Raw genomic sequence first — 27,453 nt, forward strand, 5'->3', positions numbered from 1 at the left:
TTGGACCTCCCTTCCTTGCAGGGCATGTTTTCATGGGATTCTTCCAAGAACATCCTTGAAGTGCCAAACATCAGCTCTCCTGAAGTTCATGGTTGTAGTCCTAGTTGCTGCCCTGTTTTCTCCTTCCCTGATTTGTAGTTACAAATTTTCATAGTCACTGCAGCCAAGGCTACTTCCCAACCTTCACATCTCCAAAAAGGAGATGATGTTAATATGAAGTTGAGCAGTTCACCATTCCTTGTGGGATCCTCTACTACCTGTGACAGGAAATTGCCATCAGTGTTTTCAAAGGAACCCCGCAGACTATTTGTGCTTTGCTGTGCTGCTTCTCCAGCAGATGGCAGGGTAGATAAAGTCCCTCAAAAGAACGAGTGCCTGTGACTTTGAGGCTGCTTCAAGCTGCCTGGAGAAATCCTCATCCTCCTCCTTCCCTGATCATGCAGCCTGTAGTAAGCACCCACAGCAGTGTCACCTTTATTAATCTGCTCTTTCTCCGATCTGAGCCCATAAACTCTCAACTTGCTCGTTATCCACCACAAGGCAGATGTTTCAAGTGCTGTTTCATATAGAGAGCAACTCCACCACCACAAAAAAAAAAAATAATATAATTTATATTTTTACACATCTAATAAATCCAATAAGGTAACCATATTTTAATGGTTAAAATCTTTGCAGGTGAAAATCTTTGTGCATTCAAACAATGTTCAGTTAGAAAGATGGTATGAAATAAAGCAATTGTTGAATACGCCTGCTGATTTTTCAATTAAAATCCTATGGAGAAAATTAAAGGAATGAGAACCTATTTAAGGAATAACTCTTTTCTTCATTAATAAAATCTGTCCCAAAAATATATAACTTTAAAAAAATATGCAGATATTGGTAAAATTTAGCAAATTAAAAATTAAAGCATTTGGTAGGGTGTCCTGTGACATTACAAAATACATATGCTTGTGACTTTATAAAACTCTGTTGTTTCCAATGAAATTCTGCATTTTGAAACATCAATTCATAATAATCACATTACTAATGCACAAGCATTACCTCTTCCTCATCTCTTCATTTAAAGTGAAGGCAATATAAGAGAAATTATCTAAAATAATAAGGAAAAACTCCTCAACTTTTTTTTTTCTGAATTACAAGAGGCAGATGAAAATGATATTTATGCACAGCTGATCTACAGACATCTATGTTCTTAAGTCTGCTGACTTCTAAGTGTGCCTCAAATTCAATTTTTTTTCTGAAATGTAAAAAAAAACCAAGCAAACAAACAACCCTCAGATTAATACTGAATAAAATATACTTTTGTTCTGCTCTTGGCATTTTTATTGCTTGTGTCAGAATCCTCTGTGTTAGGTATAATGACCATTGATAGGGAATAAGACATTTATCATAGGAAACCTTTAAGGATGAGTGTTGAATCAAAGAGTGTCCATGGCAAACAGTGAGAAAGAGATAAGAAGCTCATTAGTCCATAATCATCTTTAGCAACCTTTTGCAGAATTCTGTGTTGGATAATTGTATAAGGCAAAATTAGGAGAGATTAATTTGAATGGAATCACAAGGGTCCATTGTATATGTAAAGTTAGATGTTTCTTGTACAAAACATTGACTCACAGAAGGAACTCTTGAAAATAATTGGTTATTTTTCTTTCATTGCACATGGCCTAAAAATACCTTAACAGCAATTTGTGCATTAAGACTTTAAGCCATTATGTCAAAACGTAAATCAAGAATCTGTGACATTCTTAGGTTAGGTTTCAGTAATTTCGAAACCACCACTACTAAAATATGTACCTTGGGGTTTGTCTTTTTTATTTTTGTTCATCAAACTTTTACCCCTTAAATTCCTCCCTGCTATTGATTAAAGAATTGTCTTCTCAAAAAAAAAAAAAAGTTTTTCTTCTGCAGTAAATCAAACTGTTGTCTTAATCTTCTTTCACATATACAGAAAAGTTTGAGTTCTTCATTGTCTAGACAAAATGACAATTTTGAAACCTAACAGAACTTGTTTCCTGTTTTTCTGAATCCTTTCCTATTTTTAAACTTTATTTTGCCTTAAGAAATGACACTGTGCAAATAATGACCTCTCCAATTACAAGGTTAAAAAATAGTTTTCATATTCTGATATAATAGTCTTTTTACAAACAAGTAATGTCTAACCACATGGATACTTTGGGAGTTTATGACTCCAGTTCAAATTTACACAGTATATTTTCATGTCCCCATGGAGAAAAACAAAAAATATATCCAAAGATCTCCTGAAAAATGTTGTATCCAAAAATGAATGTGTAACTCATTCAAGAATGCAATTTTTTATGCCATTCATTTCAAAATTGACAGATTGAGAATTTGAGCAATGGAGCCCATTAGACTGTGATTGAGTTACAATCATAAGTTGACATATTCTCATCATATCTTTTGCATTCTCATCTCCAGAAACAAAATCTGGATATGTGCCTTGATTTTATATCTCCATCATTATTAGCTAGTATTTTTCTGGGAAGTAGGAGTGGAAGATTCAGAAGTTATAAATATTTTTACTGGAAAATAGTATTATTAAAAATAAGTTTGTCATTGTTTTCAAGACCGTGGATAAACATATTAAATAGTTCTAATCCAGGAATAGGAAATAAAAGTATGGTATTTCCAATGGCATACTTTTCTCATATATGATCAATTTTTAGCAGTGCTGGTTAACCATGTGTTACCCAATCTGTATTTATTAGAATGGTAATTTCAGCTGAAATGTTTTTGTAGCCTCTGCAATTTTCATCAATTTTTTAGACAAATATAAAGGTTGCATTTTGTAAAATTAATCTGTGAATCTAGAAACTGGTCGCAAGGTTACCTGACATATTGTCTTTGGTTTTGTATAGCAGTGACAGTGCCTTCATTTTATCAGCATGACCTCAGTTTGCTGCTCTGCAAACATTATTCATCTTTAACAATATTTCTCTCAGGAAATAAGATTGGCCTGTAATACTGGGTTCCCTATATCTCTAATATGAGCAAGGGAAAAGGATTTGAATTACAATATTTTTTAGAATACAAGGAATATTCTATATAGAAATTTTAAGATAATCAAACCTGACTATCAATGAGGCAAGACCATGTTAAGTCAATTGTTTTGGTAGTTTCATATATCTGTTTGCTCAACAGACAAGTTACTACCAGACAAAAAGTCAGTTCTTAAGAAGCACAAATAGATCCCAAATATGCATTCCCACAGATGCAAGTATGTTGTACACAGACATTTATATTCTACTTATTACTAGACTTCTATTTCTTATTACATAATATATATTTTAAAATAAATGATAACTATAATTTTAGTAGACTATTGACCTAAAAATTAGTAGGTATATATGCTGAGATACATCATATATGCAAGCAAGAGATCAAAATATTCAAAAGAGGGGTTCTTTAATCATAGCTTAAAACTTAATTATTAATACAAAGATTAAAAATTGTTGATACCAATGCATATATTCAAGAACATTACTGTAGGATTTTTCTTACCTCTACAGATAGGAACAGGGAAGTCCCACGATGCTGTACTGACAGAGTTGGCTATGCAAGTGAGCTGTGGGTGTCCATCCAAAATATATCCAGTTACACAACTGTATCGAATTTTGTCACCAACATCAAATCTTGTACCATATAAAACACCCTTTGGTGGAACTCCTGGATTGCCACAGGAACTACTCTGTAATTCTGGAAAAGAAAAGTATTTATGACTTAAAGTGTTCTTATACTTAAAATGTTGTTATAAATAAATGTTTCATTTTGCTTAAGAATATAGAACACAAATTAAGGCAGCTTTGGACAGATAGTGTGTTTTCATGTATATTATAGAACTCTCATGGATATTATAGAACTCTCAACACTGAAAATCCATTATTGATTTAGTATATTTACTAAGCTTAAGTATCCACATATTCAAAAGCAGATAAAATAAAGGATGAGTTTTTCCTTAAGCTCCAGTTATTGATATATTCATATAATTTTTAAATTAAATTGGTACAAAAGAAATCATTACATACAAACAGGAAACAAAGCAACTTGATATATTTCTGACTTTCAAGTTATACAAATGCAAAACAATAAACAAAATTGTAATACAATAATTGTAATTGCAACAATTGTAATACAATCAGATTCAAATTGAACAGAATTTTGAAGAAAAAAAAATTAATCAAGGCAAGAGATAATTTTAACAAGCATAAGCCTGAGAATGATCAGAAAGCTGTTTAGATTTTAGACAATGAGGAAAATGGATGAGATACTGTGGATAACTGGTTTCTGAGCAAAGAATTAGTTAATTTAATCATATATATCATTATGTATATAAATACCACAGGTCTGGTAACTTCTTCCATAATACAGATCTTTACAACACTGAGAATCCAAAATGGCTCATGACCACTCTTAGTCTGATCTCTCGGGACATTAATTAAAGTTCAGTTTCTGTAGTTGGCACTCATACTTCAACCATGTACCCTTTTGACTGGTGTTTCAGCATCACAAATAGCTTGATTACAACATTTTCAGTCATTTACTACCTAAGTCCTTTAGTTAATGGACTTTAAAACAGATTTTGTGCAAGTGTGAACAAAGTATGTTTCATAATCTCATTCTGAGCTCTTCAAAGCCTGTACCAAGTACAGTAGTTTCACGAATACAAGCCGCACCAATTTGACTAAGATTTTGCTCCTAAACCGGAAATGCGGCTAATAATCAGGAGCGGCTAATACAACCTCAGAAGTGCCTGCCAGAGTGCTGAGCCGAGCAGCTGCAAAGTCGGCATTTTGCGATTGTTACAAATCGCTACTCTGTTGCACCGCGGGTGGAGCCTGGCTCCCTGCAGGCAGCACGGGGGGCGGGGAGAGAGGCAGGAGAGCTCCCTCCTTCCCTCCTCTGCCGCAGCCCGGGGGAGAGACGGGGGGGGCCCAGCGCCGCCATTGCCGCAGCTCGGGGAGGAGAGCGGGGACCCGGGCCGCCCCTACCGCGGCCCGGGGAGGGGGGGGAAGCCCGCGCCGCCATTGCTGCGGCCCGGGGAGGGGGGGGGAAGCCCGCGCCGCCATTGCTGCGGCTCGGGGAGGGGGGGAGAAGCCCACGCCGCCATTGCTGCGGCTCGGGGAGCCGACGGGAGCCCCGCGCTGCCATTGCTGCGGCCCAAGGCGGGGGGGGAGAAGCCCGCGCCGCCATTGCTGCGGCTCGGGGAGCCGACAGGAGCCCCGCGCAGCCATTGCCGCGGCTCGGGGAGCCAACAGGAGCCCCGTGCAGCCATTGCCGCGGCTCGGGGAGCCGACGGGGTGCTTTGTCCCCGCCCGCCGCCACCGCGGCAGGAGCGGGGAAACTCCGTCCCTGCCCGCCGCCGCCGCCACGGGCGCGGGAAAGCTCCGTCCCCGCCCGCCGCCGCTGCCGTAGGAGCAGGGGAAGCTCTGTCCCTGCCTGCCACCGCGGGGCAGCGCCGACCCGGGGTGACCGAGCCCAGTGACAGCGGCGGCCGGCCCCGAGCGGCAGCACCGGGCTGGGCCACCTGGCCCCGTCAGCAGCCCCTAGCGGGCCGAGCCTGCACAGCCTTAGCTCAGCCAGTAAACCCCGCCCTCTCACGGTTCTGTTACTAATTGCATGCGGGTCCTCGCTGCGAACGACAAAGCGGCTTATATTCGGGTGCGGCTTATCTATGGACAAAAACCAAAATATTTGCCAAGACCCAGAGATGCGGCTTATAATCAGTGCGGTTTGTATTCGTGAATTTACTGTATACTCATCAGCCTAATGCTAATGGGGAAGAGGCAAATCAGGTAAACCTGTATTTGGATTCGTTTCAAATTCCCCTAAACTAAAAAGGAAAATCATGGAAGAAAAGAGGGTTATGTATGTATTGTTTTAATTTATTTTCCTGAATTCCCTGTGACCAAAATATTCTTCAGTAGCCCTGATTTGCTCATGAGTGTGCGCACAACGTATTTAAATGTCTAAGCTGTTATAGGTTTCAATTAAAAAACATATAAACACTTATTAAAACAATCAGTATGTTCTCCCAACATTCCTTACATTCTCAAACTTCAATGTCCAGAACTACCTAGAATCTTTCTAGAATACTACTAGATTTCTGATTCCAGCCGTGAAACACAACTGTGTAGCAGTTATTAAAAGGTAGAATCCACTAAAATAATAAATACATTCCCTATAAGTCCATACATATATAAACACTATATATGAAATGTATACTAACAATGAGTTAATTTGCAAGATCTTATTTAGCAATCAGGCTTTTATGCAAATACGTTAAATATGCATATTTGTTGCTGATGTCATTGCTGCTCTTTCCTGCTTTCTCTTACATAATAAACTGAGGGTATGGATTTATTACCTTGCACTATGGCACAACACAGAAGTAAGAAAGTAGCCTATCTCACCTCGGTCACTTCAAACTCACCTAAAGAACTGATATTTTTACCATTGCTTTACTCAAGTGTTCTCTGCTGAAACAAGACATCCCTGTCCTCAAATCTGCTTGCAAGCTCTAAAAGAAGGCAATGCTACAGCTACTCCTGCATTTTTGTGCAAAATAATTTCTTTTAAATCCTCTAACAGTTGTCAAGGCTATTCAATTTGTTATTTACCATCACAGCATGTCAAAATGAAGGTAAGAATATCATCCTGTGGATTTTGGTTATCATATGAATCATATTATATTAACTTGAAAACTCAGCCTGTACACAGTGTTTTCATTTTCAGCTTCCACCAGAAGGAGTCTTTCAGAAGCCTGTATCTCTTAGGCGTTGGTAAAAAGGTTGCAGAAAGCTTCCCTGTCCTTTGAAATAAAAAATATAAAGATTAGCAATGTCACTACCTAAAATTGCTTCCTTTACTTTTACTGCTGTCTCACCAAGAATTACCCACAGAAGGCAATTTGTTCTTGTGAAATTACATTATATTTTAAAGCACTAATTAAAAATCACCCTCCTTCTAAAATAAAACTAATTTTCCATTTGCAATACTATATGACTCATCTAAAATGAATTCTTGGCATTTTTCATTAACTTTCTAACATTATGAAAGTGGTCTGGGAGTGTGGTACTACTTCTAACCCTTCAAGTCATTTTGTTCCTGATTCTAGATAAGAAAGGAGAAAAAATAAATTGTACTCTTTGAAGTATATTAATTTATTCTGTGAGTATTTTCATTTTGAACATCTGTAAGTGCCTTATTTGGGGATGAGAGGGAGATAATTTACCAAGTAACTGCATTTGTCTTCTTTGATAGGTAGTATTTTTTTCAAACTTAATGTGACACTGTACTACCAACTCCCTGACATTTAAAGCTGTGGATTGTTACCCTAAGATTGTCATCTGTCAGGGAACATAGGAATTGCCAAACTAGCTTGTAATTTTTATTCAGTTCTGCACAGATTCTTGACTTCAGTGACAGTTCGACAATCACTAATGATATCAAGGGTGGTAAACTATTTCCTTTTAAATTTTCCATCTTGTAGTTTGGATGAACTTCTCCTAGCTCATGAAGTCTGAAAATAAGTATAATTGAGATTTTACACCTTCCCAATATTTTTCATTTTTGTGTATTATTTCTCGTCTCCTTTTCAAAGCAAGCTGTCCCAATTGTTTCAATCTCTCTCCAAACAGGAATTTTCTTTGTCCTAGATTTAATTTTGTAAACAAGGTATGTATGAACATATTTTTCCTCTTTGTTATTTCACATAAACACATAATGTTAAATCATGAAGCTTAAAATATCCTTCAATTCTGTTCAATAAGTTTCTATTGAATTAATTCTTTTTAATGCCAATGTAAACTTTGTTAAAAGTTATGGGTAAAATGTATCTAGGAGAATCCTGCTTAGCAGAAGTGAACCCAGTCCTTAAAAGACTATAATTAGCAGAAATTCAGCTCCTTATAGCTACTAATTAATAGGATATTCAAATTAAATAACATTAATTCATTTCTGACTTTTTTTTTTTTCCAAAAAACAAGGCTAGCAGAAATTTAGGCTCTCTTTGTCAGCATTCACTCAGGGGGAAACAAATCAGAACCAGATATGGAAATTTCAAATTTACTTGCTTTCTATTCAGATTTTAAGTCAGGAATGTTTGGGATTTTTTTTTCTATTATGATATTAATGAAATCAAGAGTAGCACTATCATCCCGAAAATGTTTAAATGTAAAATGTATAATCTGATGTCTAAATATACAAAACAATTATTTTCACACATTCCAGTAATAAAGGCATTTGTCATAGCATTGTGTTCCATTAAGTTTAGTTATGAATACTAATGTCCTTAACACATTATTTTATTATAAATTTGGAATAAAAATAATTTTTCTTTTTTAAAGGGTTGATCCATATATTTTCATAGTTTTTGCTGAAGCTATTGCAAATAATTATGATCCCATTTATCCCAAAATAAAGTGAGAAATACTGTCAATATGTACATATTCATGAGTACTCACTTATTGAAAGACCTATGTAATATCCCAATACAGGCTAATACTTGTTTCATTCTCCCTACATTCCTGGGTTGGATATCTCCCCCTGTTATTGTATGGTACCTATCCTAGACTGTTCACTTTTAACTGTGATTCCAAACAGTAATTCCTCTGCCTTGCAAACATGAATATGCGATTCCAGGGACCAATGGAGTTGTCATTTGGGACAGGACGTGGTGTACTGGATATATTAGAACATGTCTGTACATGGAGATCACTTGGAAGCCATGCATATGTGCTTTGACTTACATACAAGCAAGAAAGCTTTGGTACTGAAGACTCAAGGCTGATTTCAGACGTGTTGCATGTAGTGTGTGTGTAGCTTTAGGGAGAGCTGTACATTCTAAAGGTCCCAAATACTAGGACAGGGGATGTCTTTGTAAAAATAAGAAGTAGCCTGAAATTCTATCGTCCAAAATTCATCTATATATGACCTTATAATAGTTTATTTTAGTTGTCCATTGTTTTCCAAAGGTTTTATAAACTAAAGAAGTAACTTAGATACATATCTTCTTATTCATAATATTTTGCCTTTTTTCCCTAAAACTTATATTTTGTTTACTATCTATTTTGTCCTTATTCACATTGCTCTGAATACGTGAGTAAGCATGGTCTAGATTCGAATCTAGTAGGGACTAGAAGAATTGACCGATGAGTATAGGAATACTGTCATCTTTCTACACACATATTGAAATATACACATACATGCACGTTTCACTCGAGATTACAGAGTGAAGGAAACTGCAAGAAAAATTTGGAGTAAGCAATATAAGTGTAGTGAAAGAAAAAAATGAAAAAATATCGAAATGTCAATTTAATGGTTCAAAAAATGTAAGATTCAGTGAATAAAGACATTATAAATGAATGCTTTGAAAAATCTATCATAAATAGCACAGATATTTTAAGACAGTTATTGAATTTTAAAAATTCTCTCCCCCAAAATCCAGGTCTTTCCTTTGTAGAAGTTCAACAACACAAACCATTATCCCTTGATTACAACAAATCAGTCCCCTTAAGATGCAAGTGGAGAATGAAGAGTCACTATTCTGAAATTCACTTTTGTTTACAACAGTGACAGAAGCTGTTTGTCTAGCAACCTAAACTTTTCTGAAGATTTTCTATTAATTTCTGCATTTTTGTGGATCAGTCAAAAGAGACTGTCATATTCTGGTGTCTAACTATAAATAGTCAAGTAAGCGAAAGTGTGAGAAGTTTGGGGATTTTTTCCCCTGAAGAAAAAGAATGTTTTTTCTTTTCCTGTTCTAATTGCTTTTTCTTGATTAATATATCTGCAATGGTAACCTCACTGAGGGTCTCTATTGTTCACTAAAGATAATACAGCTAATTACATGGCAATTTCCTATCTATTTTTTAATAAATGACATAATTTTGCTTTTTTTTTTTCCTTTTGAGATTATGTTTCACATCAAAAAATGGTAGCAGACCCTGTCTTGAAGCAACTTTCAATGTAGATTTTTTTTACTGAATTTGATTTTGTTTCTAAATACATTGAAACAATCACTGGATTTGTCTTCCTTGCCAGTAAGACAAGAATGTTTCTATTTATAGCATAAAGTCATATGCTATTTTAATAAGAACTAACTTGTTTCAGCATTAAGTTAGCACTGCATTAACATAATTCTTCTACAAGCAAGAGAGCAGTGAGAAGTAGTACAGAAAAAAACCTCCGGGGTATGTGAGGGAAACAAGGGATAATTACAATACTGTAGTCACATTAATACAGTGAGCATGAAAAATATCCAGGATTTGGAATGCATTCCCTTCACATGCAGTACAGTCAGTATTCAGGATACCTGTTTAAATCAGCTGCAGGTGCAGAGCAGCACTAAAGCACTAGAGCTGAAGGACTGCGCAAAAAGAAAATGGCAGCCACTAATTTAACCACAGGGCAGCATAACCTGGAACCAAGTGGAACCAACAGAAAGATGGCTACCTGTTTCAGTACATATGGTCCAATCTGCTATTTCCTCATTAGACACACTTCTGAAAGTGCTACCTGAAGGGAGTGACAGGCAGGCAAATACCAGATAGCCAGCAAAGCTATATAGTTAACAGCACCAGCCACGCCTACTTGCCTTTACCAAATTCTACTTCAACAGAGCTTTAGCTGCAGTAAATTCCTGCACAGCTATTGAGGGCACCAATTAAATCCTGAGTATGGCTGGAAGGTAGATGAACATAGTGCATGGACCGAGGATGACCATTGGAAACAACATGAAGTTTTGGCCTGGATGTAGAGTTGCAAGTATCCCCAGAGAATGCTGCATCCGCGCTGTTATGAAATTATTCAACCAAATCAGTTTAATTTGAAGCCTGAGATGCTGTATCTGCCACATGTGATGGTTGTTCAGCTTCTCAAGTGGATGAAGTCGAGACAGATGCACCCTGCCTGCCATGCAAAGGCTGTAAATTCATGCCTATGTATGTGTCAAAATGGGATTGTTCCATTTAGACTGCAGTGTTTTCTGAGTACTTTTTTAATATGTCTGTATTCTGAAGGCAGCTGGGAAGAGGCTGTTGAAATTACCAGGAAAAGTTTATTTCAGAATCCAGGACAATCTAAAGTAAGAAATAATCCTAGAATTTATACTTTATAGATAATCCTTCTGCAATATATATTTCTTACTAGGTCTTTTAGAGTTATCTAAAAGAATTTCATTTTCAATTTCTGTAATATTACAGCAACAGCTATTTCATTGCATTACTCTTTTCATTCCACCTTAGACTCAATGCTTCATCCCATTTTACCATATGCTAGGTAATATAAATGTTGCATTGTTACTCACTGGCTGTTCTTACCTGGAGAATTTGCAGTAACCAAATATGCAAAAAGCTAACGAATTTAAGATAAATCAGTTTAGTCATTGAAGGAGGATGTCATAGCACAAAAAATTGTGTGATATTATATAGACAGCATCTCCACACAAATTTTACAACCAATAGTAGATACATATGTCAAATAAATTTCATGAATTTTATATATTGGATGTACTACTAGCATATCTAATTTCCTACTGACATTAGGGTTCCATTTTTTGTTCCAAGGTGTAACAAAAATATTAGGGAGATGCATAGTTTTTACAAGATGATAGAATACCTGAAATTAGAGAACAGAATAAAATAGCACATTTAATATAAAAGTACTGGGACTTCTAAAAGAAAAAAGAAGATGTTTCAGTGAGCACTAATAGGTATTGCTATTTAATGCATTGACTGTTCTGCTATTACAAAGGATAATTTGAAAGATTTATGTTTTAAGTTATTTTAAATTATAGGGACTGGCTAGCCTTAAAAAGAATGTAACTTCTCTTCGACTTTCCTGTTGTCCAAGGTGATCTGAACTGATCAGTGTGTAGTCTGAGGATACAACCACATGGCTAACCAATCATGCTTCATGTCTGACTTATTAGCCAAGGTTTCCCTGCTACAAGCCTTCTTCACAAACTGTGTGAATTGCGTGTCACAAAGGCAGAACTCATCTTATGTTGAACTTTTCAACTTGTTTTAAAAAAAGATAGAAAAAAATGAAAGTTATTTCTACTACTGTGAATCACTCATAGTTTAAAAGTGGAATTTAAAGCATAAGATGTGGATAGGGCATATTGTAGACATCTTGTTGGACAGTGGCATAAAAAGGTACAGAGAAAACCAGTTTTCTCCTAAAGGGAACTTTGACACATGAGAACTGGGCACTAGGTGGCACCTGAAACATTCAGAGCTATTTTATGACCTGGCAGAGAAACAAATATTTCCTTCTGTATATATCTCAGAGGTAAGAATATTTCAATTTTTCATATCTATTCCATATACTTTGTATATATGTGTTGTTGTAGATATACTTATGTGTAGAATTACTATTAGGAGACATTGTAATACCCTATTAGAAGTCCAAACATTTGGGGCAATTGGATCACTTCATTGACTACCTGCTTCTTTGCTCCTCAAAGGCCATTTTGTCTCTTACAGTGAAATTTCAGTCCAGCTTCCACTATAACTGTTGGTATGAAAAACATGTAGCAACATTGATTACAAGAGACATGTTAACAAATTTAGACCAATACTCCTGTTCCTATGTTCTAAATGCTTCTGGTTTCTTAGAAGAATAAAAAAATTTGAGAAAAGAAAGATGCCTTCCTGTAATTTAGTTTTCATTTAGAAAGTCTTATGGTTTAGAGTTTTCCTTTAGAAGATTTAATCATTGTTCTCTTCAAAATCTGTATCAGAGTCATTTTTTGCAGCACATCATTTCTTGATAGAATTAATACTCTTATTGTATTTCATGGCAAAGCATAGTAATTAGGTTTCTGGGATGTCATGAGGACATTACCCAACTCTTCAGAAGTCTTTTTTGTATGCCATAGTGCATCTCAGCTGGTGAGTTGGGAATATTGCTCAGTAGGTAGGATACATGCTGGTTGGGCAGTGCCTTTGTAGAACCAATATTAGATAAATTTTCTGAATGTTTTTATTTTCATAACAAATTACAGTAATTTCATGAATACAAGCCGCAGCAATTTGACAAAAATTTTGGTGGAAACCCAGAAGTGCGGCTAATAGTCGGGGGCAGCTAATATGTGAATAATTTTCTGACATTTGCAACCCCAGACGTGCCAGCCAGGGCGCCGAGCCAAGCACCTGCCAGTAAAAGCCGGCATTCTGCGATTGTTACGGTGTTACTGTGTTGCCCTGGCTCCCTGCAGGCAGCACGGGGGGCGGGGAGAGAGGCAGGAGAGCTCTCTTCTTCCCTCCTCTGCCGCAGCCCAGGGGAGGACGGGTGGGGGGGGCGCGCCGTCATTGCCGCGGCCCGGGGAGCCAACGGGGGCCCTGCGCTGCCATTGCCGCAGCCCGGGGAGGACGGGGGGGGGTGCCGCCATTGCCGCAGCTCCGGGAGCCAACGGGAGCCCCGCGCAGCCATTGCTGTGGCCCGGGGAGGCGGGTGGAAGCGCGCACCGCCATTGCCGCGTCTCGGGGAGCCGACGGGAGCTCCGCGCAGCCACTGCTGTGGCTCGGGGAGGAGGCGGGGTGCTTTGTCCGCGCCCGCCGCCGGCGCCACAGGCGCGGGAAAGCTCCGTCGCCGCCCGCCGCCGCTGCCGTAGGAGCGGGGGAAGCTCCGTCCCTGCCTGCCACCGCGGGGCAGCGCCGACCCGGGGTGACCGAGCCCAGTGGCAGCGGCGGCCGGCCCCGAGCGGCAGCACCAGGCTGGGCCACCTGGCCCCGTCAGCGGCCCCTAGCGGGCCGAGCCTGCACAGCCTTAGCTCAGCCAGTAAACCCCGCCCTCCCGCGGTTCTGTTACTAATTGCACACAGGTCCTCGCTGCGAACGACAGAGTGGCTTATATTCGGGTGCGGATTATCTATGGACAAAAACCGAAATATTTGCCAACACCCAGAGATGCAGCTTATACTCAGTGCAGCTTGTATTAGTGAATTTACTGTATCTTTTTAGAAGACACCAGCTTTTTATCCTTTTACGTGTTGAGGTCTCAGAACATCAAATAAAATTTAAAACCATTACTCCAAGCTTCAATTTAAAGTATTTTTGTGAATGCTTCATGCCCCAGCATATCTTTCAGGCTATATGTGGTTGTCATAAAGTTTATTCAGTTAGACATGTTTTATTACATTGTATATCTGCCATATATTTATTCATACTCTGAAGAATGCAAATTTGCAGTAATATAGAAAAAAATGTCAGCTAAAAGTTTTTCATTCTAAAATACATGTTTTACTGTTTATCAAAATATTTTTATCCAAATATTGAAATAAAATTTCCACTCTAGATTAGGATGGAAGTGTAATCTCTTTTGCTTACATCAGACTGTATCAAAGATTGTGCATTCAGAATATATCTGAAAAAAGTGTTGGTGCATTAAGCAAGAGAAAATTTATGGTTAAAAGTGTACAACTAATAGCAGTAAAGCACCTTTATTTTGATCATTTTCTAAAATGTTTATGATAAAACTCAGAAATACATCCAAAACCTTGCAAAGTAAAGTGCTATTCTCTGAGTCATTTTTCTAAACACAGTCATACATTCAAGGTTGTGGGAAATAGAAAAGGTACAAGACTCTCAGGAAGTCGTGGGAAAGCAAACCTCAGAGTGAGGAAGTGCAAGAAAGTTGGAGATACAAGGTCAGGAAATAATAGAGTTATGTGCTATGTAGAGATAGGCTTAGGAAAAAATACGTTAAGCAAGACAATAGAATTATGTAAGCTTAATAATGAAGCTTTATCCATTGTTTTAAACCATTACAAGTAAGCATTGTTAGAAACAAGAGGTACATGTAAGTATACTAATTGGCTAAAGCAAAAGCTTTTCAACTTTTAATATAATCTTATTGGCTAAGAACAACTTGTCTGCTCTTATAAGTGGGTGAAACTGTTTCCATCTCCTTTTCTTGGTTCTGTAAAATGAGGCTGATGGCTGTGATGGAATAAAGGCTTTGAGATAGCTGTTCCAGCAGACTTGTCCCATTATATATATTTATATATATATGTATATACGTAAATATAAGATAAAAATATCCCAGAACCAACACAAGGTCTGAAGCAGATGGCCACCTAATAAAGTCCTATTTAAGAGAAAAGGTCTCTCTGGTTAATGCTCATCTCAGGTATAATATGAATTTTTCATTACAAATGTTCGGATGAGAGAGCATTTAAAAATACTAGATCAAGGATATTTGCATTATTCTGCATGGTAATTACCCTGATAATTTCACAGAGCTAAAATGCATTATGTTTTATTGACTCCATTCATAAGGTGAAATAATAGAACTTTACTGATCTTGTCCAAATTACTTACATGAGGATTCATTAACCAAGAAAGACAGTGTGATCAAATTAATGAATAGTAATGTGAATAAACATCTGCCACAGGCCACTCATCAAGACCAAACACAAAACCTTTGAATAATTTATATTCCATATTTTTTTTTATGAATCAGTGCTGAGGTGTGCACCCACAAAATTGTACCTTCCAAAAGTCATCCTTTCCCACAGGTGAAAAGGTACTTTATTGGGCAAACATGAAAAATTGAAATCTGCTTTTCCTACCTATTCCAAATTTCCTTTTCATGTTTAGTAAGAATGTCCAGATGTCCTTCACTTGAGAAAAAATCAACTGTAATTGTTACTTTATTTCAGCATTATACTATCATTTTCCTATTGCAAGAATTAGCATTAGAATCACAGAATCAGAAACTGATTTGACCGGACCTTAAAGTTCACTGAGTTCCAACACCCCTAACATGGGGAGGGACACCTTCCAGTAGGCCAGGTTGCTCAAAATCCCATCCAATCTTGGCTCTGAGCTCTGCCAAGATTGGGTCATTCATAGGTTCTCTGGGTAACCTGTTCCAGTGTCTCACCACCCTTACAGAAAATAATTTCTTCCTTGTCTTGGTGTTCAGCATTCTATTATCACCTTCATTGCATGGGCTTGTGCAGTTCTTCGAGAACATCTCTCGAGTCCCAAAATTTGTGTGCTTTGCCTTATGTTGGAGGCAAGTTCCCAAGTTCCCTGGCACATTTAGAAAAACATTTTCAGAATTCTGAAGCATGGGAGAATGAAAGTAGTGTATTGTTTGATGAAAAATAATTTTGTTATGCTGAAATGATTTCAAATGTCTGAAAAAAGAATGAACTTTTGAGCTGATTGATGCACCAACATTCTTTCACAAGCACTTAGCATAGTAGGCACTGATTTATATAAGCTATCCTTTGTGGATCTCAAGGAAAATGGTTAATCAACACTTTTTTTCTCTTTTTAATAGTGAAAAAGTAAATAACATATCAATACGAATGATTCAGGACACTATGGATGTTAGGCTATGGACTATTATGGGTATAATTTTCTTTTCCCCCCAGACATTTTAATATCTAAAAATGCTATTTGCAGTTTCTGGTCTGAGTCTTGTAGGATCAGAGATCAAATAACTTGCTGTGCTTTTCCTGCTTTAAAATAACTGGTTTGAGATGTAACTAAAGGCATTTAATCATATTTTATAGATGTAATGATGGAGAGCAACAGCCAAGTAATTCATGATGTAAACATATAAACTTTCTTTCTTCAAAGTCTCCTTTTTTTTAACTAATATAAGGTAGAATTAACATAGACAGCCTTCATATTGGCAGACAGGATAAGAATTGCTTTCATTATTTTCCCTTTATATTACCTCCTGTGGATCATTACTCTCTTGACTAATTTGTTATTGGAATGATAAGAAGTGGTCATAATTTGAGAGGAGAGAAAGGATTATCAGTAAAATAACTCAAGATTTGCCTTAACTTCACATTAAACATCTGTGTAGGCCACCATTTCTCTGGCTATCTCTACATGGCAGGTTAATATTGAAACAACTGTGACAATCATGTCTCTGAACTTACTGGTATTTCTGTATTGAAAAATGGCTTGAACAATGCCCTGTCAGCTTCTACTTTTAAATACTTTCAATACTCTCTGCTTTTATTGAGAAAAAGAAAAATGTTCTAGGAAAAGCCTGATGCAGTACTGCACAAATCACTGTTTGACAGAGCTTATGAAGTGTTCGCTGTGGTGCTAACTCACTGAAAGATCATATATCTTATAGAGATCTTTGCAAAACTTCTTAAAGAGTGACAGATTGGTGCGTTAGAAGAGCTAAACAGCGTCAAAGAAATATATGTTATACAAGTAGGCTGTTAACACAGTGTGAAATAGCAGGGAATACGCAGAAATCTATCCTCTGGTCTACATCTGACATGCTTAATCATGTGATATAGAGCTCTACATTCATTTATAAGGAGTGAAAAAGTTGCCAGTTTCAACTGACAGACAAATACCCCCTATTTTCAGGTTAATTTTCCATTTTTGTTAGACACATACTACCAAACTAATGAACATTTCAGGTTTTTCCTCTTTTTTCCCCTGCAAAATAACAAAAGGTGAACAAAAAAAATGAGGAAAAAAAAATCAGTTTTAAATTTTTTTCTCAGCAAGTTAAGAAAGATGTGTTTTCATTCAGGAAATAAAAATCTATTTTCATGACACACATTTGTAACAATTGAAGCACTTTTGCAATTAACATTGACTTGGTTATCAGATGTTATCTGTATTAATGTATTGGCCAAATGTAACAGAAGGCTATAAGGAAAATTTTAAAAAGAAAAATAGATTAAGTCAGGAGCAGAGAAGTTTACAGATGTCCAGACTTCTTATTTGTGTCTCAGCACCCTGAATGCTCAGTCCAACATCCTGCTCCAATAAGTTTTGCTGTAATAAGTTTGCTATCTGGGGGAAAACATTTATTCTTTATAAATTACAGTAATTTCACGATTATAAGCCGCACTGATTATAAGCCGCACTTCTGGGTTTCAGCAACTTTTTGGTTTTTGTCCATACATAAACCGCACCTGATTATAAGCCGCATGTTACAATACAGAGTGTGATAGAAGGTATCTGTTCTATCACCATCTGTTGAGGGTGGGGACAGTGATCCTTATCTCAATGGCAGATAATTTGCTAATGGGCCATCCATTGAAACCAGGCAAGGCATTGTTCTTTATCTTTTCACACCCCATCCTTCCTCCAGCCAGTCATTGTCTGCTAATGGCCCATTGAGTCCCACTGCGTGACTGATAAAATTACTGCATCCCATTGAAAGTTGCTCCAGCCAGGGGGAAGAGCCCAACATTTCTTACCAAGATAAAAACAGAGGTTTAGGGACAATAAGGTAGCCCCTTTCTCCACTGGACTCCAGAGGAAAACCGGATTTCTCCACATCACCACTGGACCTCCAGAGGGAAACTGCACCTTCTGCAGGAGCACTGCTTCAACTGAATCACATCTGTCACTGCAGGAGGATGCAGCCACCATTTAATGGGACTGCTACCAACACCCTGCCTGACGGGGTGTCAGGTTGTACTCTGACTGTGTCAGGGTTTGGAGTTTGTTTCTTTGTAGTACTGTATTTCTATTTTAATTTCCCTAGAAAAGAACTGTTATTCCTAATTCCCATATTTTTGCCTGAAAGCCCCTTGATTTCAAAATTATAATAATTTGGAGAGAGGGGGTTTGCATTCTCCATTTCAAAGAGAAACTCCTGCCTTTCTCAGCAGACACCTGTCCTCCAAACTAAAACAGCAACTTTTCATTCTTTGTCCATATATAAGCCGCACCTGATTATAAGCTGCACTTTGGGTTCGGACCAAAATTTTAGTCAAAATGGTGCGGCTTATAATCGTGAAATTACTGTAATCAAATATTTATTAAAAGACATATGACACCACACAGACAGGACTACAGTGTTGATATGATTTCTAGAGTATCTACCTTATTTCAAGGAAATTCAAACAAGGTTTCATTATAACATATTTTGAGTTATTAACTCATAATAAGAGATCTGTATGTATATATAAGCTGAAACTTTAGATTATACTTTTATGTCTCTATTTTTTTCCCCAGTATTTTATTCCATTTAAAATCTCTCACTTCTTTAATGTAATACTCTTCCTTCTCTTACATCAGCTACTTTTGCAAAAAAGATATGGGAATATGCTGAGACATAAACAAAAATGTATAATCTCAACTGCAGCGACTTTGAGCATTTCTGCTTTCCTATGTCATATTTACAAGGGGATTGAAGTATAAAGTCTACAGTTTTGGTAGAGTTGACTACTGCTGTAGCCAACAGTCTTGTTTTAAAAATTTAACAATATCTAAATTAATCAGATCTACAAACAGGACATAAATTGTAGATTAGCATGTCAAATTTATACTGTGATCCACCCTATTTCACAGTTTTAAGGAGCATTTTTTAAAATAAAGTTGAGAAAGCTTTACTGGTAACTGGTACATTCTGTAACATCAAAAATTAGAGTGAGAGCAAAGAATAAAAATTCTTATTTGTTAAAAATTTTTTATTTGCGTTCGTGAAATAAAAGATATTTGGAAACAAAGTGATGTAAAAAAATCAGGAATTACAAACTTTCTTTAAGCAGCTGTTTCATTGCATTGCTACACTGCTGATATAAGCAATTTTTCAACAAAATTACAATTTATGGAATTATTTAGCAATTAAAACTGTTATTTAGTTGTGTTTCAACAAAAGCTTAAATATGGGATTAGATGTCAAGTTCCAAATGAAAAAGGATTTACTGTGCTTGGTGATGAAAGTTATGATGGTTGAATAAAGAAATAAACTTTTTTATTATTTTCTATATTTCTATGTATATGTTTACAGGGGTTGTATTTAGAAACTTATTTAATATTAAAGATCAGAGAAAAGGTTTCAGACATAGTTTGTTCCTGAAAATAGATAGGTCAAGTGTACTTTGAGTGATTTAAATCCAAACTAGTATAATGTCTTCCCTTGGAAAAGTACATTCATCTCTCTGCACTCCTTTCTACTTCAGTCTTTACTGAGATCAGTCTGGTCATGGTGGTATAAAAGGAAAATAATTCCCAGAACACCCCAAGAGTTTAACTGCAACATCAAATATTCTTGCTTGCTCTTCAAAAATCAGTGCTGTTTTCAGCATTGCAGTCCTTTGGCTTATAGCCAAAACTCAAATTCCAGGTATCAGCAGTGTCCGGAAATGTCAATCATTGTTTATGACTACAACTATTTTCAATTTGTACCTGCCGGAATATCACACAACACTCAAGTGGTCTTTTTCACCACAGATTGGAATAAAGGGTAATTTTTTTACAAGAGTTTAGAAACAGATGTCAAGGTAACCTCAAATACATATCAATCCATATATTGAATTCAGAAAATCAAAATACATCACTTGAGTTTCTGGTGCTAAGTGCCCTCCCTTTCTGATCAATAATGGATCCATTCTACATATTTTAGGCCTAACTAATCCTGGATCCTTTTGATGACCTATAATAATTACATAATCTTCACATGACAGTGCAATTGATATATTTTTCAAATTTCTACACATTAAAATTCTTTAATTTAGGTGATCCTGCTTGCTTCCTGTTTAAGAAGTACTGTTCTCATTTAAATATCTCCCTACCCTTAACAAGCATGTACCAGGTATGTGGAATATGTAAGACATACTTCACAACACAAGCTTTCCTTTTGAACATGAACCATCTAGAATTTTTTTTCTGAAAAGATAACCTCTGTGAGAAAAACAATAAAATGTCCCCTAATTTATGAACTAAATCCATATATCTATATGCTCATTTCAGCTCTTTCTCATATTATTCTTTTTGGTTATCTGTTTTCTGTGTCAAAACCACTCTGGCCTCAGGTCATTTTAGATTTTAAACCATCTGAGTCGACAGTTTCCAAGATAACCAGTAGAAGATGGTGGCACAATTACCAGAATGTCTAGAGGGCTCACATAGTGGATTTTTTCCTATAAGACCTTTCATATTTTAGTTGCTCAAGAACGATGCTTACTTTGCAACTAGTTAAGATCTGTAGTGCTAATTGTACTATAAGTAGATAACAGACGTTACCATTCACTTTTGAAACTCTGCTATAAAATCTAATGATCTTATAGCTGAAAAGCAAAATTACTGGAAGAAAAGTGCAATTTTTATTCTGTTATAAATGTTAGACATTAGGCATGAATTTCATAATTTTCAAGGAAAAAAGTTATGAAAAGAGAAATTATTTTTATATGTGAAGCACAAAGAGGGTGTGATTGCCTAGGAAAAAATACACTTTAAAAAAAATTGTCAAAAGAAACTTATTATTTCATTCCTTCTCATTATGGAGATCATCTTCCAGTTTTAGTAAGAGAACAAGGAGTTTCTTCAGTTGGATCCTCCTTTAATCTAGAAACATCTCCTAACATTTAGAACAGGCACAGGCCTTGCAGTGTCTCACGTGTCCTTGGTGTCAGCAACAGAATCCGTGGGACCAGAGGAGAGGAAGATCCCTCATCTCACTCTCAGTGTTTGGTCTAACTGGGCTTGAGGAAGCAGTGAAAAGCCTTTATCATTAAAGTACAGAAATTTCATTCCAAAGGATTGAAAAGACATAGTCCTTTCTGGTAACTGCCTTTTCAGAACCACGTTCTCTGAGAGGTTGCCTAGACATTCCCACTGAACCTGGCCTCTACAGTTTTTCTGTGTGATAGCCATAATTAGGCAAGGTAATAAAACATACAAAGTTTACCTTGTTAAAGCTTCAAGATCCTCTTGAAAGTAGAAAACTTACAAAACATTTCAAGGTTTTCAGACAGGAAGAAAAAGCTTCCTCAAAGAAATTAAAATTTGGAAAATGAGAAAAATTCACTTTAAACATAAAGTTTAACATTATAAGCAACAGAAAACGTGACACCCTTTATTAAATATATCTACATAATGATAAGTAATCCACTCTGCAATATTTCAAAGGAAAGCTGTTTCTTAAGCTAAATGTTACATATAGATACTAGAAATAACATGGACACAATTTTTAAAAGACTCACTTCAAAAGTCAATTCTGAAGAAGCATTCCATTAAGTTGTGTTATAAACATGGCACACTATGGCAAGTAGATTCACTTAATCATTTAAATATATCATATGCATAAAACATATATAGATAACAGCTGTATTGTTAAATAACCTCATCATTACCTCAAACATTTTCATTGCATTACTTAAGTGTCCTCGACCATTTCTTAAAGAGATTACTATTTTGACTGAAGTCACACTATTTTGAGATGGTTTTAATTTGAATAATGTTTATCTGGTGAAATTAATTAGTTTTTAGTTTGATAAAGGTGTATTTGTATTAATATTATGTCTTCCTAGAATTCAGTAACTTCACGAATACAAGCCGCACAGAGTATAAGCCGCATTTCCGGTGTGTTGGTAACATTGATGTCTTTGTCAATAAAAAAAGCCACACCCAAATATTAGCTGCACTTTCGTTCGTGGCGAACTTTCACAAATTTGTCATTTAGCAACAGAATCATGGATCGCCGGGGCTTACTGGTTTACTGCCGACCTTGGAAATATTATTTCCAAGTGAAAAAAGACACAGACAATAGCTGCAGCAGCGTACCCTTTATTTACAAGCCGAAAAAGACACGAACAATAGTGTGGTCATTTTGCAAGCATTCCCAACGGATCCGCGTTGCCTTTAAACAGCAGCTCAGCCGCGCGGGCACGGCCCGGCTCGGCCCGGCCCCTCCCCTCCCCTCCCCTTCCCTCATCCACGCAAGCACAGCACAGCCCGGCCCCGGCCCAGCCCCTCCCCTCCCCTCTCCTCTCCTCCCCTTCCCTCCCCTCCCCTCCCCTCCCCTCCCCTCCCCTCCCCTCCCCTCCCCTAATCCACACAAGCATGGCCAGCCGCACAGCCGCACAAGACTGAAAACACTAAAAAAAGTACAGAGAAATATCACACACTTTTATCGAACTGCCGAGGTAACTCACCGAGGTAACTCACCCCGATAACAACCCCCGCCCCTCAGTAACGCCGTCATCCACAGGCAGGCAATAAGCTGTTCTCTGACTGGTTCATTGTCGGAACAACGGGAAACCATGGATTTCAAACCATTTTTGCTCGGGACAGGACTGGCACGGTACCAGGTAAGGGCAGATATCACATTTTTGTTAATAAATTAGCCACCCCGGAGTACTAGCCGCACTTCCAGGTTTCCACCAAAATTTTGGTCAAAACGGTGTGGCTTGTGTTTGTGAAATTACTGTACTTTTTCCTCAATTCAGAGTTTAGTTGGGGTTTAGCCTAATTGCATTTTGGCTTTCAACAGTCTTGCTTTCAGCAGTCTTTCCTGGTCAAAACCTACTACCTTGTAATTCTGAAATATAATTCAATTTCTCATTTGAAAACACATTATAGCATATGGCACACTACTTATACATTGTTTTGGATTAAGTAATTACCTAAATGAATTTTTATGAAGTTGATAAATCCCATTTTTTCCTCACTTGTCTGTTTCCAAAATATTTTTACTTAGGGTAATATCTTGAAATCATAGAAAAAACATTGTATTCAAAATTAAGAACATTTTCAGGGCATCGTGTCTTGGATTTGAAAATATCTTTGATTTCAAAACAGTTCGGCAGAATGAATTACTCATACTGTAATTGGCAGGGATAAAGGATTTAATATTGGCATTGGCATGAAGGTATCATGACATTTTTAAAGGTTCCCTTGGAATCTGTATTCTACTTCTATTTTTCTCATTATAACACTAATTTAGCAATCCCATAATTTAGTGCTATCTCTAAGGAAAAATTACAGCTGAGGAGAACTATTGCAAATGGGTTTTTGAGCAGCAATCTAGAGAATATAGAGATTTTGCATATAAATTGAGACATCCAAAGGCTTGCTGTAGCTCTCTCATTATCATCAGGCCACGCTATTCACTGCAACTTACTACCCTTGCTGCCACAGAAATGAAGCTTCTACAGGATACAGCAAGAGATTTTGAGGGGGCAAAATGGTTTTATTCTTAATGTAAGGACTATTTCAATTACAAAATGCACATACTTCCATGTTCCAAGAATGGTAAATTGGACGTCAAATACAATCAAAACAGAAGAGTGTCTGTTATAGCAGCAGCAGAACTGAAAATTTATTTCTCACTATAACCTGTATATCTGTCTTCCTGTATTTTTTCTTTAATGCTAATTAGCACCATTCTTTGTTTTTAACTATCAGTTAGTTCTATTGCAGAGAAAGTTGGTAAAATACTGTCATGGGCAGGAAAGTGGCAGTCAGGTTTAGTTTCTCTAAATACAGACATGAAAGGAGTGACAACGTCCTCTTTACCACAAGAAGCAGAGGAAGGATAATAAATTGCTTATATTTGTTGGTATTTTGTGATGTTGTCATGATGAAATATAACTTTGGTAATGAAGCCATGGTGCCCTAATGTGCAAACTTCCTTCTTTTTATTCTCTTTCATTTTCTGCAATGCCAGAGATTTGCAATATTAGTGATCGTGCAGATTATTATATATTTCAGGATATTGATTGCTATATGCTTCATAATATTCATATTATTCATAATGTTGAACAGCAAAGCAAAGATCTCATCAATGCTTCCATAAATTTGAAATTATGCAGATGTATTGACTTCAAACTGGGGCAACTGCCCCAAGGCATAAGTTAAATTAGTATCAACAGCATCACCATCTTGTAAAGTATTTTGCATTTATATCAATTTCAAATTAAACCAGATTTAGCCTGATATATTTTATAGACTAAAATAAGCTAGTAACTTAATATAATATCGAGTTATTTCTCTGCAGTTAGCATACAATTTGCCTCATCTCACTCATTTACCTCTTTATGTTTTTAAGTTTGTTTCTTTTTATATGCCAGAACAGTCATCTCTTGAATGACTTGAGAAATCAGAGTCTAAGGTTAGAAGTGACATGTCACGAACATCTTAAAACTTGGGGTTTTTAAACCTCAGATCAACAGAGTTATATATATTTTAAGATGCCATCTGGTAGCTTTATATATAACAACACAAAATTTTAAATTAAAGCATTTATTTATTAAACGATGATGGTTATCTTAACACAATTCATTTACTAGTAGTGGTGATTTACATGAAATGAAAATTGTTAAGCAGCATTCAATTGATTTGTGATACCATACCAGCAATTGTTTATTCTCTCATTTGACGTATAGCATGTGAAACTTTACAGACAAAGTAAAGTTTCCTAATGACCTAGAAGCATATTAATTAACTGAAACCACCAATCAATCAGGATAACAGAGTACTATACACCTTTTTTTTTTTTTTTTTTTTTTTTTTTTTTTTTTTTTAATATGACTGTTTCTCAGCTGGACGTGTACCTGCTCCCTTTTTCCAGCATAAAGATACACGTTTCCTAGATGCTTAAGGACTGTTCCTAAATAATGAAAGTAATTTATAAAAGCCCTTCATCTTAAAATAAATGATACTTTATTTCATCACTAAGAATATGTGCCTTGGACTGATTGTTTATTCCAATGCAACCAAACCATGATAAAAGTGACTATTCCTTTTTCTTGCCGTAATTTTGAAATCATCAACCAATTATTTTTTAAATTGTTTTGAGAATAAAAGCAATTATGATCTAATAATAAAAAAGTTGCCAAATCCTCTGTTGCTTCATCTAGATTTAAAATATCCATCTTTCAAGGAAAAAATCTAAAAAGCTGCATTCCATATCTTAGTTCCATGTCTTACACAATGAAAAACTGAATACCAAGGAAACAAAGTTCCTAGATATGGGAATTGACCATGGAAATACACAGAATTTGGCAGCTGGCAAAACTATGCAAAGCTAAGTGCTTTTTATACATTTGTCAAGTAGGAGGTTGAGACTTCATGCATGCTAGTAAAGAAATAGGTCAGCAACCATTCTTAGCCCCTGAGAGCCAGTGGAAAGCCATGGTTCTCATATTTTCCCAAATCATGATAGCCTCATCCACACATGCAATCTCCTAAATCATGCCTGGGAATTGTATCAGGGTGTTAATTTATAGAAATGGAAAAATTGCTAGGGAATTAATGTTTTTTACAATTTAATAGCAGAGATGATCAACTACTAGGGTTGGTCAAGACTGATCCTACAGACATTTGGTTTACTAGCATATTTACAACTGCAGTGATTCTGTCAGTGCTGCATAAATGTCTTTCCATCTGCTCTAATCAGGTTCCTTGTTAATTAAAACCGTGGAAGTATTCTTACGAAGCTCAAGCTGGGATCATTGTTTTATCTTTAACTCTGATGCAGTTGCAAGTGGCAGACGTGATGTGGATGAAGAAAATGCATTCCCTGAGCAAGAGCTCTATGTAGGAGGCTCTGGGAATCACTGTTGATAGCATTATTAAGCAGAAGGTAGGCCCCTACAGCAAAAATTTGAAATTAAATTTCCAGAATAATGGAAATTTTGGAGGGTAAGCGCTCCATAAGGACGGAAGACATATTTGTATTTATTTGTTTTGACATCATTTGGATGGGAAATAAAATCTGTGTGGCAGCAAGACTGCTGCTAGGGCTGATGAAAGATGCTGGGGAGGACTTTCCTTCCTAATGTAAGACAAATGTACAAACACCAGATAAATTGCATTCTTGTAGCACACCTCTTTTTCTTCAAACTCAAAAAGAAGCATACAGTGTCTAGGTCATGTGTACACACCATAGATGCCTCAAGTTAGGTGACATTTATGTATTTATGTTTCATTAGAATCTAATCAGACCATTTAAGTTTCCACACAATTTTACAGACAACTGAAATGGAAAAAAAAGTATGGAGTTGGTCATCGTCTTCCTCAGATTAAGTAAACATAACATTTTCCTACTTAGTACTTGTTTTGTTGGTTTTGGTTTTTTTTTTTTAAATTTGGATTAAAACATTGATTGCTCTTTCCCAAATATTTATTCTGCATATAAATTTCAGATGTTCTGTTGAATTTGAATTTTCTAAATTACATCAACATTTATATCCAGATCCTCTATTTAATAAAAAATTACAAAAAAGACATTACCAAAAAAGAGTTGTATCAATCAAAAGTATAAAACTAAAATTTCTTTTAATCTTGTACCCTCGACATAGAAATTCAGAACTTTAAAAGTTTAAGTCTATACAGAATGCTTCCAGAACCACTTTTATTGGACTAAGAAATAAAAACAACATGGTTGTTAAACAATAAGATTCCCCATGACCAAAAACCAACTTGTTTAAAATAAACAAATTGTTATTTCTTTCCTGCAAGTACCAAACTACACATCCTTTCAAGTCTCACAAAGTAGCAGAGAGGAGAAACACTAAAGAATGCATCAGGTTTGGAAAAAATCCACAGTACAGTGAACATTAACACATGCATATTATTTGCAGAAGAAGTTGAAACCATTCACAATTATTATCTATGGTTATGGTAACCCAAACAGATATTCCCTGCTTTAAATGTTAAAGGAGTTTTAGGCAAAATCCCTGCTCAGAATTTTTATTTCTTT

At 36.4% G+C, this 27,453-nt stretch overlaps 1 protein-coding gene across 4 annotated transcripts in view; it reads right to left on the reverse strand.

Moving 5' to 3' along the window:
• LOC116996220 (CUB and sushi domain-containing protein 3) overlaps positions 1 to 27,453 on the reverse strand; it is a 617,877-nt gene that overhangs the window by 453,226 nt on the left and 137,198 nt on the right. For all 4 annotated transcript variants that reach the window (XM_033059469.2, XM_033059460.2, XM_033059450.2 and 1 more), the window contains exon 4: positions 3,520 to 3,714. In XM_033059469.2, the coding sequence (XP_032915360.1) occupies positions 3,520 to 3,714 (195 nt within the window). The remainder of the gene's footprint in view (positions 1 to 3,519; positions 3,715 to 27,453) is intronic.

The sequence above is a fragment of the Catharus ustulatus genome, chromosome 1 (genome assembly GCF_009819885.2).
Source record: "Catharus ustulatus isolate bCatUst1 chromosome 1, bCatUst1.pri.v2, whole genome shotgun sequence".
Taxonomy (NCBI): Eukaryota; Metazoa; Chordata; class Aves; order Passeriformes; family Turdidae; genus Catharus; species Catharus ustulatus.